This window comes from Dermacentor andersoni, chromosome 1 (assembly GCF_023375885.2).
Source record: "Dermacentor andersoni chromosome 1, qqDerAnde1_hic_scaffold, whole genome shotgun sequence".
Taxonomy (NCBI): Eukaryota; Metazoa; Arthropoda; class Arachnida; order Ixodida; family Ixodidae; genus Dermacentor; species Dermacentor andersoni.
In genome coordinates this window covers 212,474,219-212,490,358 of record NC_092814.1, presented here as the reverse complement: position 1 = coordinate 212,490,358, position 16,140 = coordinate 212,474,219, and the positions used below count along the sequence as shown (strand labels likewise).

The following is a 16,140-nucleotide window of genomic DNA, read 5'->3' as shown; positions in this document are numbered from 1 at the left end:
GTTGCCTCTTTGCTGAACCAGCAATCCGCTTGGCTGCAGTTCCGTTGTTTCGGCCAGATCACGAAAGAGGCGATGATCAGGGTCCGAACTTGGGAGCTGAGTCCCTTGGACCACTGCCTTCAGCTTTAAGAGGTGGTCATCACGAGCCTGTTCTTGTACCAGCTGTGTTGTGTCACTCAGCAGCGAAGAGTCAACCTCCGAGGCCACAGCTACTTCATCAAATGTAATTTTGCCTTCAGGTTCTGGAGCAGCAATGGGGAACAGCGTCTCATGTAGGTTGTCACTTGGGTTGTCTTCACACTGGAGAGGGGCTCTACTCAAGGCATCAGCGGGTATGTTTGCCAGCCCTCGTCTGTGCTTGATTCGGCAGTTGAAGCCCTGCAGCCGAAGAACCCAACGCTTGACCCTGGGTGAAGCTTGGTCGGTATGAAACATCCATGCCAGGGAGGAGTGGTCACAGTGTATTTCAAACTCCGTAAATTCAAGATATGCCCTGAACTTGTCCACTGCCCAGACTACTGCCAGGCATTCCCACTCCTGGACAGTATAATGGCTCTCGGCTGCTGTAAGGACTCTGCTAATGAAGGAAACAGGCTGCAGACCATCAGGGCCAGCCTGCAGCAGCACAGCTGCAATGCCAATGCCACTTGCATCTGTCTCCACCACAAAGGGTCGATTTAGATCTGGGAGGCTTATAACAGCATCCTGAGCTAAGGCCTGCTTGAGTGCAGTGAAAGCCTGTTCTTGGCACTCCTCCCACTGCCATGGCTCGTTCTTCTTCAAAAGGTTGGTCAGTGAATGTGCCGTCAGTGAAAAGTGAGGGATGAAGCTTCTATAGTAGCCGGCAAGTCCCAGGAAGGCTTGCAGCTGCTTAACTGTACTGGGTCTAGGGTAATCCAGCACTGCACGCACCTTGTCCTCATCTGGTCTGCACTGCCCAGGGGAGATGATGTGACCTAAAAACTTGAGGGACTGACGGCAGACCTGTACTTTATCTGGATTAATCGTAAGGCCAGCACCCTCAATGCGTTGTAGCACTTCCCTTACATGTTCAACATGTTTCTCCAGTGTCTCTGAGTATACAAGGACATCATCTAAAAATGCCATAGCAAAGTGGTGATTGATTCCCTGCAGCACCCGGTCCATTAGGGTTTGAAAAGTTGCTGGACCACCTGCCACCCCGAAGGGCATCCTCGTAAATTCAAATGTACCTTGATGGCAAATGAAGGCCGTTTTAGCTATGTCAGCCTTGCAAACAGGAATTTGGAAAAACCCTTGGGAGAGATCAAAGCTGGAAAACCACATTGCTCGGCCCAACTGCGCTAGCAGCCAGTCAGTTCGAGGCATTGGGTAGGCAGGTACTCGGGTGCGTGCATTTAACGGACGGTAGTCCACAGCGAGCCGGTAGCCTCCAGACTTCTTTGCAACGAGCACTGGGGCGCTAGTCCATGGGCTGGTGCTTCGTCTTATAAGGCCCTGTTGTAGGAGGTCATCCACACAGCCCTCAATGATCTTCTGCTTCTTCGCATTCACTGGACGTAGCTTGCATCTCACGGGCGCACTGTCCCCCGTGTCAATGAGGTGCTGAGCCAGGGTGGTACATCCCGCAACTGTAGTAAACAGATGGTTAAAGTCATCGAGAACTTTACTCATGCTTGGGTGTAGTTCCCTGGTGCCAGCCTGATGCATGTTCTCTATGCCTGGAACTACAAGCACTTCTTCAAAGAGGCTGTGCAAGTGGTACGACTCTCCATCTTCTATTGCAAGTGCTGTCGCTGGGTCCTTTTCACGCTTAGCAAATGGCACCATGCACTGTGGATCGGTTCCAATCGTCCACCCACCCAGCGATACATGTAAAGAGATGCCTGTTGCTGTTAAAAAATCTCTGCCCAGCACAATGTCCCGACACAAGTCTGGCACACACAGGAAGCGTTGATTGCGGCTGCTTGTGGCCCACTTTATTTTGCACTTGAGGGAAGTCGTCGACTGAGACCAACCTGTTGCCAGGCGGAGTGCTTGTTCCTGTGTCTTGGGTTTGGCGCCCGCCTCGACCGCTACCCTTGCCGCCGGCAATCCAAGCAAGCTCACACTCGAGCCTGTGTCCAGTAGGGCCTGGAACGTCGTCCTCCCGATCTGCACTTCCAGGAGAGGCTCCTTGTTGCCGGCCAAGGCCGCTACTTGCAGCGCAGTCTCGTAGGTGCTTGCCGGTGCAGCACCTACCGTCCCCCGTTTCCCGTACACTGAGAGCGGATATGTCCGATCCCGTTGCATTGGTAGCAGCGGGGTGGGCCGCCACGCCGACCTGTAGGGCACTCGCGGGCCATGTGACCGACGCCTCCGCAGCGATGGCAGTTGAATTCTCTTTGGTCACGCGGCTGGTACCTTTGGTGCTGTGACGGCGTTGAGAGATGTGGCGTCCTTGTGGCGAATGCGGCCAATCCGTGCAATTGGTCTCGGTGGTAGGAGGGCTGTATCGCCGCGGGGTGCAACGGCCAGGGGGATGCCACCGGCGGATACTGGAACGGCGCGGCAGCCGCTGTGATCAACCCTCCGGGTTGTGTTCCCGGCACGCCGGCCACGTTTATAGTCGATTGGAAGGCCAAGTCTCTCGCGACTTGGTCAGTCGGGGGTGGTGGTGGCTTGTACTGCATGCGCCTCCAGAAACGCTCCATGAGACCGTCAGCGGCCTTCGCCAACTCCGCGAGACTGCCGAACTGTCTTCCCTCCACCAGATCCTGGAGTTGCGGGTGCATCTGCCGCAGCACGCGGTCAACCTTTTCCGACTCGGGCACTTCGCCGCCAATCCGGTCGTAGTAGGCCGCGATGGTATAAATAAATTCCTTTAAATTTTCTTGGGGATGTTGCGTCCGGTGCTCCAGCTCTTGTTTCAAGCGGCGCTTCGCGTCAATGGAGGAGAATTCCGCAATAAACGCCGCAGTGAACTCCTCCCACGACGCAAACGAGTTCACGAATCGCCACCACAACTTCGCGCTACCTTCCAGCGCAGCAGGCACAATGTGCGTAAGCCTCTTGTCAGCTGCGACACCGCTGACCAAACAAAACGTTTCAAGCCGGTCCAAAAATTCCTCGGGGGACTGATGGTCGTTGAACCCCTTAAACCTTGGAGGCTGACCTGGCTGACCTCCTGTGGAGCGCGGAGCGCAGTCGCTCACCGGTTGAACCGCCGCCGCCGTTGTCGTAGAACCCATAGGCACTGCCTCGGCCGCCATCAGTCTTTGTCTGACAGCTGCCGCGATTTGCTCGCGTTCCATGGTAGATCCGCTCGTCTGCCCCAGCAGATGCTGTACCAATTGTTCGGGAACGTCCACTGTCTCCATGTTCACGTAGATCCCGGACGGGCCCCCACTTGTCACGATCGACGACACGCCACACGTGGTCCCGAACTACCGCTTTATTTTCCGGCACGCCAACCTTCCGCACTACACAACCACACTCCGAGTTGTCCCCTCCTTTCCACTCTCCTCCCGCACGCTCGCGCCGCTGTCCTCCCCGCACTCACGCCACCTGTTCGTCGCTCAGTCAACTACCGTCGATCCCGCGCCTGGCCTCCGAGAACCGCGGCTCCTCGTCATGGGTCTTGGGCTGGCTTGCCGCGGGTCTTGCGCGTCACACTGCAATGCAGCACTTGGTGTGTGGCTGTGTGTTACACTCACGTGCATTGTTTATTTTTGTTTGTGGGTGCGTAGCTTGGAGAAGGGTTTGAACTAATCTCAAGGTGATGTGCTCGTTTCATATAACGAATCCACAAAATTACACCCTTTTTTCGATGGATCAAGTTGGCTGAGGACATGAATTCCACAGGAAGGCAATACTGATGACAGGAGTCTCACCAACGACAGGCACAAGAACTGTGCGTGCAGACTTCAAAACACATCTCCAATAATCCACACCCCTAGTGAGAACGAGGAAGACAAAAAGTGCAGTCGCTCCGAATGCATGCTTCTTAGCAATACAAATGATAGACTGGGCGAAGACACCCTGCATTGAGATGCAAGGTGCTGCAATGCCAAGGAAGTGCCTGAAGGTGAGAGAGTGAAGGCTCCGGTTGAACACTTCAGAATTTTCCTATGAAGGAGCATGCTGTATAACAGGAAAGAGACACTGCTCCAAAGCAGAGCACCAGGCTGTTTTCGTCCATGAAAACATTCTTAGTGGCGAAGAGCCTCACGAAGCCAGTTTCAATTGTGGGTGTCAGAACGAGAGTGCGCACCACTGGCCACTTGTAACTGACATGCTGCAGAAGTCCAAACAACCTAACTGTAAAGAACAGACTGTTTTTACTTGCTCCAAGTCAACGTTTATCTCTGCCTCAAAAAACACAAGTACACATTCTTAAATTTGCACTAGCATTTGAGTCAGCAAGAGTGAAATTATAAATTTTCTCAAGATAAAGCTCAATTTCTTTATGTGCTCCCTGCATTAACTGTCAGCATTTGTCGAAGATGGGCTGGGATTTTGAGAAATACAGCAGTGCTATCAATTTTGCCAGTGCAGTTTTTTATTATAGGGGGCAAAAGCCAAATAAACCACGAAGTCTGAAATTTTTTGCTCCCATTTAATAATCTGGCATCAAGGGGCTAAATTTGCAATATGTTCAGCAAAGTGTGCAATTCACCTCTGTTAATGACTCCCTCATTATTCAAACATCACTTCTGGTGTAGCTCAGGGCAGAGGGGTTGGGCCATTACTACGTCTACTCTATATTAACCTTCCACCTTCGCTGTCATCCAGAAGTGGACTATTTATTGATGATTGCACTATATATTGTATGGTATCCTGCGATACTGGCCAGCAATTGTAACAATCATACCTTGATGCGATAAGTGCATGGCGCTCAGCCTGGCTAATACCACTTAACCATACTAAAAAAAAAAACATTGTCATTTACTAACCATGTGTGCCATGGACCACTGCCTTACAAGTACCTAGTACTTCATTTACAATCAGACTTACCATGGCAGTACCACATTAACACAACCCTAGCTTCCGCTAATCGTTCTTTCAGCCATCTTAAACGCAACATTAGACAGCCACCTAGTCACCTATGTAAACTTGCTTACACCACATTAATCCGACCTAAAATTAAGTATGCATATGCCATTTCAGATCCGTATAAACTCTGCATTTTTATCGAGATCGAAGCCCTTCAAAATCTTGCCGTTTGCTTCGTATATTCAGAACATTCACACTTCAGTAGTGTAACAGCTTTAAAACATTGCACATGATTGTGTCTTTCGCACTGCCACAAACTTGCTTGCTCATCACTTTTCCATGACATCATCCGGCAACCAGCAGCCACTTTTCCGTGTTGGGACCATCCTAACAAAGTAAAACGTAATATGCCGCTCTAGACATTACGCAGAATCTTTCTACTATGCATAATAAAGGACTGCAACCAGTTGCCATTACACATTGCCACCAAAACTAACAGCAAATTCCAAGACCTCATTCATGATGTCCAGGCAACCACCCCTGTTAATTGCTCTACTGATTTGTTCCCACAGTGTGCTTTATTACATAACTATTTTGCTTATCGTTATGTTTACATGAATTTTTTTTGTATGTATACACTTCACTGTACTTTATATTTTTATACTGTACCTTTTCCTTACTTTGTACTTGCATTGTCTACATTGAACGATTCTCATTTGATACGTTTGATATTGTCCTTGGCTAACATGTTTGTGTGTTTGCATGTTCGATGGTTACATTACTTTGCCTCTACTCTACTATGTTTTTCTTTCCTTTCATGAACTCTATGTATGTCTGCACTGTCAACTTGTAAATTGTTTTAATTGGAGTCATACAGTATTGTTAATTTTATTTATTTGTTCCCTTTTATTGTCCTCCATTACATGCTGAAACCACGATTTGATTATGAGGCATGCTGTAGAGGGGGACTCCAGGTTAAGTTTGACCACCTGGGGTTCTTTAATGTGCACCCAACGCATGGTACACGGGCGTTTCACCCCCACTGAAATGCGGTCGCCATGGCCGGGATTTGAACCTGCACCCTTGGGCTTAACAGTACAATGCCATAGCCACTACACCACCGTGGCAGGTAAATAAAACAAACTACTGCAAATAAATAGCATGTGAATTTAAAGAACACCTAGCACCGTAGGGTTAACTGGTGTGATGAACTGCCTTTATGCAGTAAAGTGTCTGCACAGTTCACTGTATAACTTGGTGCCTTACGTCAACGAAATTTAGCTTGACTGACAATCCCTTTATTCAGCTCCTCCCTGACATTAGAACTAGGCTTGCCAGTTCGAACGAACCCCATTTGTGGATACACGGACTCGAGATCGTGTGGACTCTGCGTCGGATGTAGTCTCATGGAATTAAATTGGAATTGTATGCAATGCAGACTTACTGTTCAGCTTTACTATTCAGTTTTTTTCATATGGTTGTAACTAACAAAAAACCTTGTCCCTCGTATCCCCTTATTCTTTTCACTCATGCTCACGCAAGCTCTGATTCACTGGGACTCACTAAAACTCCTAAGTGCCTCTGAGTATGAGCAAGTTTGCTAACATGTGGCTATGATGCTGATGGCTATGGCTACAAATGGAACAAATTCCCGTCACTGCATCCTTAGGCTACAATAAATGTATGGAGGCCCACCATTTGTACCCAGGGCTATGCTATACAGCAGTTGTGCTCTTTACCATGGACATAATACACCAACACTAGAGTTCTTTTAAGACAAGGCTGCATTGCCAACAGCCAAGAACAATCTGCATGCTAGTGGAAGAGTTGAGGCGCTAAGTTGAAATGCGATCCAAATGTTCCAATTGAGTAAAAAGCATGGCCGCTTGATGAAAATACAGATGCTGCAGCTTAGAGAGAGGCTCGCTACCTCACATGGGAAACAGACATAAGAGTTACAGCTGGAGTTTTTATTGGAGGCACACTAGTGGTCAGGAACAGCAGAAGAGAGCATGCACGGCTCACAGTGCACATCGCAGCAAGTCCTAGTTCTGACAATGAACAGTTCTAGTTCTAACAATATGTTCCGACTATGAATCTCTGTATAAGAAGTTTCACAGTGCAGAACTGTGCATCTAGTTGATTTTGATGAGTAACATGCAGCAGAAAGCACAGAAGTGAATTAGCTGGCTAGCTATGCCGGATGAAATTGAATACCTGTTTGCATTTAATTATATATTTAAATAGCAGCAGGAAAAAAGAAAACTGTCGCATTATATACAGCCAAAATCTTGCATCACAGGTAGTGCAATTGGGAAACTTTTTTTTTCCTTTCTAATTTCGAAACCATATACACTGTAGCAAATTTTGGGAGCAAATGTAGAAATGGTGTTACTCATCGTGTGCTTGAGCATGCAGTTGGTGTACCATTCCGTTAAACTCAACAGAAGAATGCAAAGAAGACTATTTTTGTACATTCAACATTTTCCAAGCATAAAAACATGTTACATCAAAATGACGTTAGGATGGATAGCTGGACGTGTTGGTTGAGCATGATCTGATGTGAAAGGCACGAAGATCAAAAAGATTGCAAATGAGGCTAGAGACTTTGCCTGCTACTTCATCTCGAAACATACCTTATATTTTGCTTATGCTGAATGTCCCCCACATGCTTTTTAATGCAATTAGCATTTTTTGTTTACTTCAGCTGTTTTGAGCCTGCCTGCCTGCCTGCCCATAGTTCCGCTGATGGCATTTTCTCTTACACTGTCGTCACTCGATAGTGATTATGCCACTGTTGTAATGCCATCATTGTTATCACATTGTCATGCTGTCCTGGTTGTGCCATCGTCCTCACACCGGCTTCGTCATCCAACTGTCATCATGCCTTCACCAAGAAGCCATTGCTGCCATTGTGTCATCGTCATAATGTTGTCACAAATGGAACAAATCGTACTCATGTTGTCAATATGCACTCATCATACTATCACCCTGATGCCATTGCAGTCATTCCATCTTTGACATCAGACTATCGTCATGCCATCGTCATCACGCCATCGTCGTCATTCTAACTTTGACACCTGACTATCGTTACGCCATCATCATCATTCTAACTTTGACATGCCATCGTTGTCACTCTAACTTCAATATCTGACTTATCATGCCACCTTCGTCACATTGTCATTTTACCACCTTCATCATTTCAGTAACACCACCCCACTGCAATCATACCGTCATTGTTTCAGATTCTTCGTCATTGTATCATAATTATGTTGCTGTTATGCTGTCGTCACTGTGTGGTCGTTAAACGGCTGCTATCATGCATACCTTATCATACCATCGTCGTGTCATCGTCATCATTCCATCTTTGTCATCCTATTGTCCTGATGTCGTCGTTCTACTATCGTCCTCATTTAGGAATTGTCATCTCATTGTCATCGTACTGCATTTGTCATTCCATCTACGTTATTCCATCATCGTCAGTGTGTCAGCGTTATACAGTGGTATTCATGCCTTCAAGCTTATGAGTGACCTTTGCAAGCAAGTGCTACGGCAAAGTGGGCCAATAATGGAGTAAGTCGCATATACTTGAAGATACAAAACTCTCCGAATGACCACTACAAATAATAAATGTGATTTCAACAATACTGTGTGCCTTTACAGTGCTCCAATGCTAATCGCACTGTAACAAACAATCCTTGTGAGACGAGCTTTGCCAATTTTTTTTTTTTGCCACCTTCTGTGCACTTGCTAATAAAAAGCTGCACATCCCATTTCCACTTTAGTTGTATATTTCTGTCAGTGCTGCCATATCGCGTACCAAAAGCTATATAAATTTGCAGGAAGTAAAAAATCTTATTAGCCCTGCTTCTTCCAAATAAAGGATTGAACAGGGATCTGCGGGACCCACTCAGTTGGCACCTGACATGCACGTGGCATTAGCGTGCCTTGTTTGCCAATAATGGAATGGTTTCCTGCACCAAAAGCATCTCAAAACAATGACACCATAGAGGATAAGCAGCAGCTACGATTACAAGGCTTTAGTAAGATCACCTTGAAATGAAAGCTGCTGCAATGTATATGAATAGTACCATTCGACAAAGTGTATTCCATGGTACTAAATTGATAGAACAGTATTTCTTGTTCAAATTGATTGTTTGCCATTTGATTGTATTCCTTGTATACATTGCTAGTACAGTATTTGTTGTATTCTATTCACACTTGTGTGTTATGCTAGTAGTATGCATGCATGCACACACACACAGTCGATGCCGGATATATCGAATTCGGATATATTCAGGGCAATGAAAAATTTTTCGAACATGAGGTGAGGAACTTAAATAAAACTGTGGCTTTACACAACCCTGTGTGACATGATCAGCAAAAAAGCAACCAAAAAAACACCAAACCTGAAAAACAAACATGCATGTGCACATGGTTGGTATACTGCATTTAACAAAACATGAGTAATGTTTTTTTTTTTTTTTTGCGGGAGATATAAGGCAACAACGGCCAAAGATGCTTCAAGCAATATGGCTTTGCTGCAACCATGATTTCTCTGGCTGTATGATAACTAGCTAGGATGCTACGCTGTTAAAAAATGGGGTGACGATTACAGTTTCCTGTAGTATATATATATACCTTGTGTGCCTCTTCAGTCCCTTGGTTTGGTGCTAAGCAAAGAAATGCGTCACAGTCAACGCACCTAAACATTCATATTACTAAATAGGAAGGACAAATGGAGGGAACAGACAAAGTGCTGTTCCTTCAATTTGTCCTTTCCCACGAGCTGTTACTCTAGCTATAATATGTACCAAACAGCCTAAGTTAGCAGGGGCCTCTTTAACGCAAACAAATTTGTCAAAATATAATAGGTAAATATAGGCATGAATCATAAACAGAGATGTGAGACTCACCCATGCAGCTGCAGACGAAATATTTCGGTCCTTGCCACAGACCGAGCCCACATTGACCCCTGTCAATTGGTGAACCATGCTGGTTGTCTTGGCTATGATGTCAATCACCTCGCCCGTCAGCTTGCCTGCTCCAACCTCGCCTTTACCCGAGGACACCATAACTATGCGTTTGCACTGGGAGATGGGCGCTGCAACCTCGGCTGCCACCTGTCACACAAGCATTGGAGATTAAGTGAAGCTATCGGGTAGAGTTGTGCTTAAGTTGAAAAACAACGATACAGGTGCTCATAGAACTCTCCTTAACATAAAAGCCACACTACACACACATGGGAATTTTTTTGATAGAGTGGCTGCAATTTTTGTTCATGTGTGTGCTGCAGCTTTGATGAAAAAAAAAAATTATTGGGTTTTATGTGCCAAAACCACTTTCCGATTATGAGGCACGCCATAGTGGAGAACTCCGGAAATTGCGACCACCTGGGGTTCTTTAACGTACACCTAAATCTAAGCACGGGTGTTTTCGCATTTCGCCCCTATCGAAATGCGGCCGCCGTGGCCGGGATTCGATTCCGCGACCTCGTGCTCAGCAGCCCAACACCACAGCCACTGAGCAATCACGGCGGGTAGCTTTGATGAAAGCTGGTGACTCCTCCAACATATATAACTTAATACAGCATTTCCTTATTCTGCTTTCACATGTGTGGTGGTTCCAACTTTTGAAATGCACAAACAAGCTCGCTAGTTTGCTATCACACCACAGTTTCATACCAATAATACTAGAGGCACATCTCACACTGGTGTTTGTATGGGCCATAATATGGCTGCTAAGCCAGCATAGAAGTGTTGGCCAACATATAGACCTGTGACCTGTCTAGACATCACCCGTCTGGCTTAGAATAATACTGTGGTTTCTTTGAAGTTAATCCATCATTATAAATTACTTTATGACAATAATTAGTGTTTATCATAATTTCTACCATGTGACTGCAGTTAGAAAATTACAGACGAAGAACTGTGTAAAGGTTTATTGCCGAGCAGGTAATTGGGTAACACTGAGTTCTGAACATGACACGTAACTGCTATCAAGAAATATAAGGCTAGCATACAATCCAACTACAAATAATAAAGAGCTATGCTGTGCTTTCTAAATGAAGCCGTGCCAAACTGCAGCAATAATGAAGCGTAAGATTTCCCTTTAATGATTTTATTGTGAAAGTATGGGTACCAGTTACTACATGAGCAGCAAGGTTGCGATCATGAGCCATACCATGAAAAAGCACAACAGAAGACACACAGCAATGAGAACTGAAAAGGATGCCACAGCCAGCAGACCGATTTCTAACACTAGTGCCTTTGCCAGTGCATTCAAAAACAATTGGGAGGTTTAACATTTAGTTCAGCTATCAAGTATCTATACTCTCATTTGCAGTGCAATCTTGTCAACTTGTGCCTGAAAGGAACACTGAGAAGCTCTGTACAAAGCCCTGCCACAGTTCAACAGAAAATGAGGAAGCAATCAGAATGCACAATTAAGAAAACCACAGAAACCAGGCCCACAGATACATCCATCATGCATGGGGTTTAGCCTTCTAAAAAGCAATAGCTGATCAAATACAAGCACAATTTCCCCTAGCATTAAGCATGCACAACTGCTAAATACACTTGCCAGCTGATTTGTAATGGGGCCCTGAAGAACCCATCGGGCTAGTTAATTTCGACTAGCTCACTAAGGTCTCGTTAATTTCGGCTAGCTAGCCTCGATCACAAAATTTAAGGACAAACCACACGCACGCTTGCCAGTGTGCGCTCACTCCTGGCCGCATGCCTTGGCAGACTTCGTAATGAGCTTCAAAATGTGCAAACTGGAAGTGGCTACTATGTGTCGGTCAAGATGGTGCAGGACAAAGCCATTCTGCACCACGTAGCACAGCCAGAAAGGAGCATATGAGTGAGCATATGAGCTCACTGAGCGCACTGCGGCTCACTGAGGACAGCCACATTTGGTGCGTCGTAAGCGCCAAAATCTGAAATACAGTGGCATTTACGTGATCAAAAATTAAATTTAAAATGCATGCCATGGAGACTTTCAGTAGGTGGAGCATTGTAGGCACACCCCACTCTGCTATAGCCTTTGCAGTGCAAATCATTGAAGGAGTGGAAGCACTGTGAATGGTGTTTGATTGCCAATAACTCCACTTGTGCTGAATGCATTGAACTTTTTGCGACAAAGTATTTCTGAAATACTCTAATTTAATTTCAAATGCATTCATCGACCTCGATAAAAGTTGGTTCAGGGCCCCTCCCTTTTAAGACCTACTTGATTAGTCTGACATCCCAGAGGCACCAGCATCTATGCAATAGAGCCAATACATAGCAGCAACAGAAATTTTGGGTGCCACAGCTGTGTCCCTCAATTTTTCAGATTGATCCACATGCACAATGTCACAAACATGACGGCTGCAAACAAAGTTGCTATTTGGGCTATCGCTTGTAAAAAGTCTCAGTTTTGTTGTCGAGGCGATTCCTTGGCTTCGGGAGTGTTGTATAACCATTGCATTCCATAAACTCGACGCGAAAAAAAATTAAATTATGGGGTTTTACGTGCCAAAACCACTTTCTGATTATGAGGCACGCCGTAGTGGAGGACTCCGGAAATTTCGACCCCCTAGGGTTCTTTATCGTGCACCTAAATCTAAGTACACGGGTGCTTTCGCATTTCGCCCCCATTGAAATGCGGCCGCCGTGGCCGGGATACGATCCCGTGACCTCGTGCTCAGCAGCCTAACACCATAGCCACTGAGCAACCACGGCAGGTAAACTCGACGCAAAACTGCAACATGCTGTAATTTGATCACTAATTTCAGATGAGGTAGCACTGTTTAGGCCTAGCAGGTAGGGTTGGCGAGTGGCAATAGTACATAGCAGGAAGCTTGCCCTCTATATGTTTGTACCCATAGACTACTTCGGAGGCCAGGCACGAAATCACACGCACGGGCTGGACCGACAACTGTGTGATGATGATGAATATAGTGTTTTGTGGCACAAGGGCCAAGTATGACCAAAGAGCGCCAGGCTAATGGCAATGAGTTCAAAGTGAAGCGATAAATTATGAGCAATGGATATGACAGGGCTGAAAAGGGGCCTAAAAGACTGTCGCTGTAAAGTGCGTAAGAGATACATTGTTAAAGAATTACAATGTGCTAAAATTGGTCACAGGCTAAAAATTCCAAAAAGCACTACTGCCGTAACACAGCCTTTGAAGCACAAGGACCTGAAGGCGTGTGCTATGCAAGGACGACTATCACAGCTGCATCCTCTGGATAGAGGATGCGCTATGAAACTATTGAGCTATTAACATGCAAGACCACATCGTTCAAGAAACGTAGGACAGCTTTGGTAGTAAAAAGGGGTTCTTTACGAAGAAACATACCAGGATGAAAAGGGAGATAACAGTATGCTAGAGGAAAATGTTTCCTTCTTTCTCTTTCGGCTTCCCAACGCTCCATGAGGACATGGAGGACGGTCAGCCTCTCACATCTACCACAGGTTGGAGGTTCATTGCCAGTAAACAGAAAATTGTGAGTACCATATGTGTATCCTATTCTGAGTCAATAGAATAGGACATCAGTTCTTCGTATTTTTGTAATGGAGGGCCAGGAACCCAACTTTGGCTTAATCAAGTGGAGCTTATTTGTTTCAATGTTCCACAAGCGTTGCCAGGGGCTGCTCAGCTTTGTTTGCAAAAAAGGCTGAACAGGAAGCTTTAGCTCGGGTGCTAATATCTAAATACATGTAAAAGGAGAATTAATTCTCGGCACCCACTGCACCAAATTTAATGAGCTTTGTTGCATTTAAAACAAAAACTTAAAATCAAGCGACTGTTGGTTTCCAGTTTTCAATTCATATTAGAGAGTTTTAGAATAGGGGCCCCAATAGTTTGGGGCCCCAAAGAGCTTGCGGGTGCTAGCGTTGGGGCACGTAGGAGTGAAGAGTTTTAGAATAGGGTTTTACGTTTGCGGATAGCGTCTTGCGCTGACAGCGCCACTACGGCGTCAAAGAAAAGCTATTAGAAATAATTAAATAAAATATACCATTTTATGATAAGAATAATAATTTTGACTTTCGTGTATTCGCATTTAATTACAATTTAGAGGTTATTCTGTAAGCAGCAAACAATTAGTTGCGCTTAGTTTTGGGCAAACCAACTTTACTAGCCTTCACCAGCCAAGCTTAGCCGTGTTAGGCCTACGAGCCATAATATCCACAATCGAATTCAAAATCAGCGGCAACTAATGAGTCAATCTTCATAACACACGCTAGTTGAGAGAAAGCGATAACCGCAGTCACTTCTCCTAGCTTGCGAACTTCACGCGTTACCGCGAATCGAACCCAGTTTGTTGCTCGGTTAGAGCCGTCGCTTCGATGAGTGCCGCCATGTTTGCCGACGCAAAACTTTTGGGGCTGCTATTTGGGCTCCCGCTAAATCGGTGAAATAGCGTACCCAACGCAAAACCCAAAGGCAGTTTGTGTCTTGCGCATGTGCAGTGGCTTCAACGCTATTTCTTTGGGGCCCCAAAACGTTTGGGGCCCCTATTCTAAAACTCTCTAGTGTCAAATAAAAAATTGACAAAAACCGAAAAGTCAGAAAACGAAACTATGACATTTACAACTAACTCAGCAAGCAAATATGATATCACAATTCTGTGAATTGGAACTGATAGTACATCTAAAGCGGACAAAATTGGTATGTTACACATGAATCCAAAAAAATTGAGTAATGTAGAAATACAGCTTTTGCAGAACCCTTGTACACAACGTAACAAATTCATGTAAGATACAAATTGACATATTGAATTTGTCCGCTTCGAATGATCTAATGGATGCCATTTACAGAACCGCAATATCTGTTTTTCATGCAGATGTAATAATTTATAAACTTCGTGCGACTATTTTTTTCAGACTATCGACTTTTTAAAAATCCTTTTCATAAAATTTAGAGCCTAAATTGAAATTCCGCTTCCAACAGTCACTAGAATTTAAGTTTCTCTCTCAAACACAACAAACTTCAATGAAATCAGTCCAGGGGTTATCTCAGGAAAGCGTTTTTGCATTTTACATGATTTGAATAGGCCGTGTCGGAGTTGGGTCCGAGCTAAAGCTTCCTCTGAAGATCTGTGGTAGGAATAGATGCGGTAGGATTAATAGTTTGCAATGCAATTAATGTGGCCATTTGGCCTGTTAGCATATTACCCTCTATGCATCTATGGCCAAGAACCCAGCATATTGCCACATGTCTACGAGATGAATAAATATTGCACAAGAGTAAAGCTCAATAAAAGCAGTATTTTGTTTTCTTAAGGATATTAGTGCTTTTACCACACTTAACGAGCCCGTGAAGATAATTGCTTTCTCTAGTCTTAATTTCTTAATGTGTTTAACCGCAGACAGTACCGCATAGGCTTCTGCAGTAAAGATACTTGTATGGGGGTTCAATACACCTGATTCAGGGAAAGACGGACGAGCAGCCGCGTAGGACACTCCAGCATGCGACTGATGAATCGGTGTAGAATTCAGAACAAGAGTACTTCGATTAAGGTTCTTGGAAATGCATAGTGATTTCAAGCTCAGGGGCTTTGTGACCTCTACAAAGGATATGTCACATTCTATCACCCGCCACTCCCAGGGTGGTAATAGCTTAGCTGGAGGCAATAGGAGACGTTCGAGAATTGGGACATCCATTTCTTCGCTAAGTTCTCTCATGCAGTGAGAAAGGTAGTGCCATAGAGGGTCTATTACGAAAAATTGTAGCACACATCAAGTTGTTAACGGTTGTGAAACATGGATGCTCCTAATTAAAGTGCACTTTAAGAAAATAGGTGAAGCTGATGTATATTCTCTGAAAATGGAGTGACCACTCATCCGACTCTATGTATAGACTTTCGACGAGGCTTGTTTTAAATGCGCTAGTGGCCAGGCGGATACCCAGATGGTGGACAGAGTTTAACATCTTTAGCGTGCTTGGTTCGGCAGAGTGATATACCACGGCACCATAGTCCAATCGCGATCGAATTAGGCTCCTGTAAAGATTCAATAAACATTTCCTGTCACTACCCCATGTTGTGTGGGATAGAATTAAGTAAGTTCATTGTTTTTAGAGATTTTGCTTTAAGACATTTTATGTGTCGAATGAAAGTAAGCCTGGAGTCAAGTAGAACACCTAGAAATTAGTGCTCTTTGTTGACAGGTATTTGTTGTCCACATAGCTCTACAA

The 16,140-nt window shown here is 45.1% G+C and overlaps 1 protein-coding gene across 1 annotated transcript in view; it reads right to left on the bottom strand.

Moving 5' to 3' along the window:
- The window catches only part of Flo1 (flotillin-1), a 91,327-nt gene that overhangs the window by 8,592 nt on the left and 66,595 nt on the right, over positions 1-16,140 (bottom strand). Inside the window, exon 10 of the mRNA XM_050194884.3 lies at positions 9,870-10,076. Coding sequence (XP_050050841.1) covers positions 9,870-10,076 — 207 coding nt within the window. The remainder of the gene's footprint in view (positions 1-9,869; positions 10,077-16,140) is intronic.